Raw genomic sequence first — 486 nt, forward strand, 5'->3', positions numbered from 1 at the left:
ACCTCAATCTTTGGCCAGTCGGTGGGCATGCCAGGACCGTGGTTGTTCTTCCACCATTTGACATCATCTTGCTCACTGATGGACATCAGAGTGTGGTGGAGCTCACCGTACACTGCCTTCACACTGACACAAGGACACAGAGCGAGTTTGTCAGGACAAAATACACTTCAGTCCCACACACTATACTCAAACCCAGTCACCTGTTGGCTGCTCACCTCTCATTGTTGGTGATGTCAAGATGTCTGTGGATGGAGAGGAAGGCCTGCTTCAGAAAGCTGATTCTCTTCCTCTCCTCCTCCTGCGACTGTTCAAAAATGGCTTCCATCTCCTCCATGTAGCGAGGCGTGTAGGATGTCACATCCTCCAGCACTTTCTCATATTGCTCTCTGCTCTGCAGGCAGTCAACAAGAACAGTTTTATGATAAAAAGTTGACGCACGCTCCATCAGAAAGAACACCTGCTGTTTCTTTAAAGGACCAGTGTGTA

At 48.8% G+C, this 486-nt stretch overlaps 1 protein-coding gene across 3 annotated transcripts in view; it reads right to left on the reverse strand.

Annotated features, from left to right (window-relative positions):
* The window catches only part of LOC118330728 (protein kinase C and casein kinase substrate in neurons 2 protein-like), a 7014-nt gene that overhangs the window by 2032 nt on the left and 4496 nt on the right, over positions 1–486 (reverse strand). For all 3 annotated transcript variants that reach the window (XM_035665394.1, XM_035665402.1, XM_035665384.1), the window contains exons 6-7: positions 216–391; positions 3–123 (exon numbers count right to left, since the gene is read on the reverse strand). In XM_035665394.1, coding sequence (XP_035521287.1) covers positions 3–123; positions 216–391 — 297 coding nt within the window. The remainder of the gene's footprint in view (positions 1–2; positions 124–215; positions 392–486) is intronic.

This window comes from Morone saxatilis, unplaced genomic scaffold, assembly GCF_004916995.1.
Source record: "Morone saxatilis isolate NCDOM2014 unplaced genomic scaffold, NCSU_SB_2.0 Contig1, whole genome shotgun sequence".
NCBI classification, from domain to species: Eukaryota; Metazoa; Chordata; class Actinopteri; family Moronidae; genus Morone; species Morone saxatilis.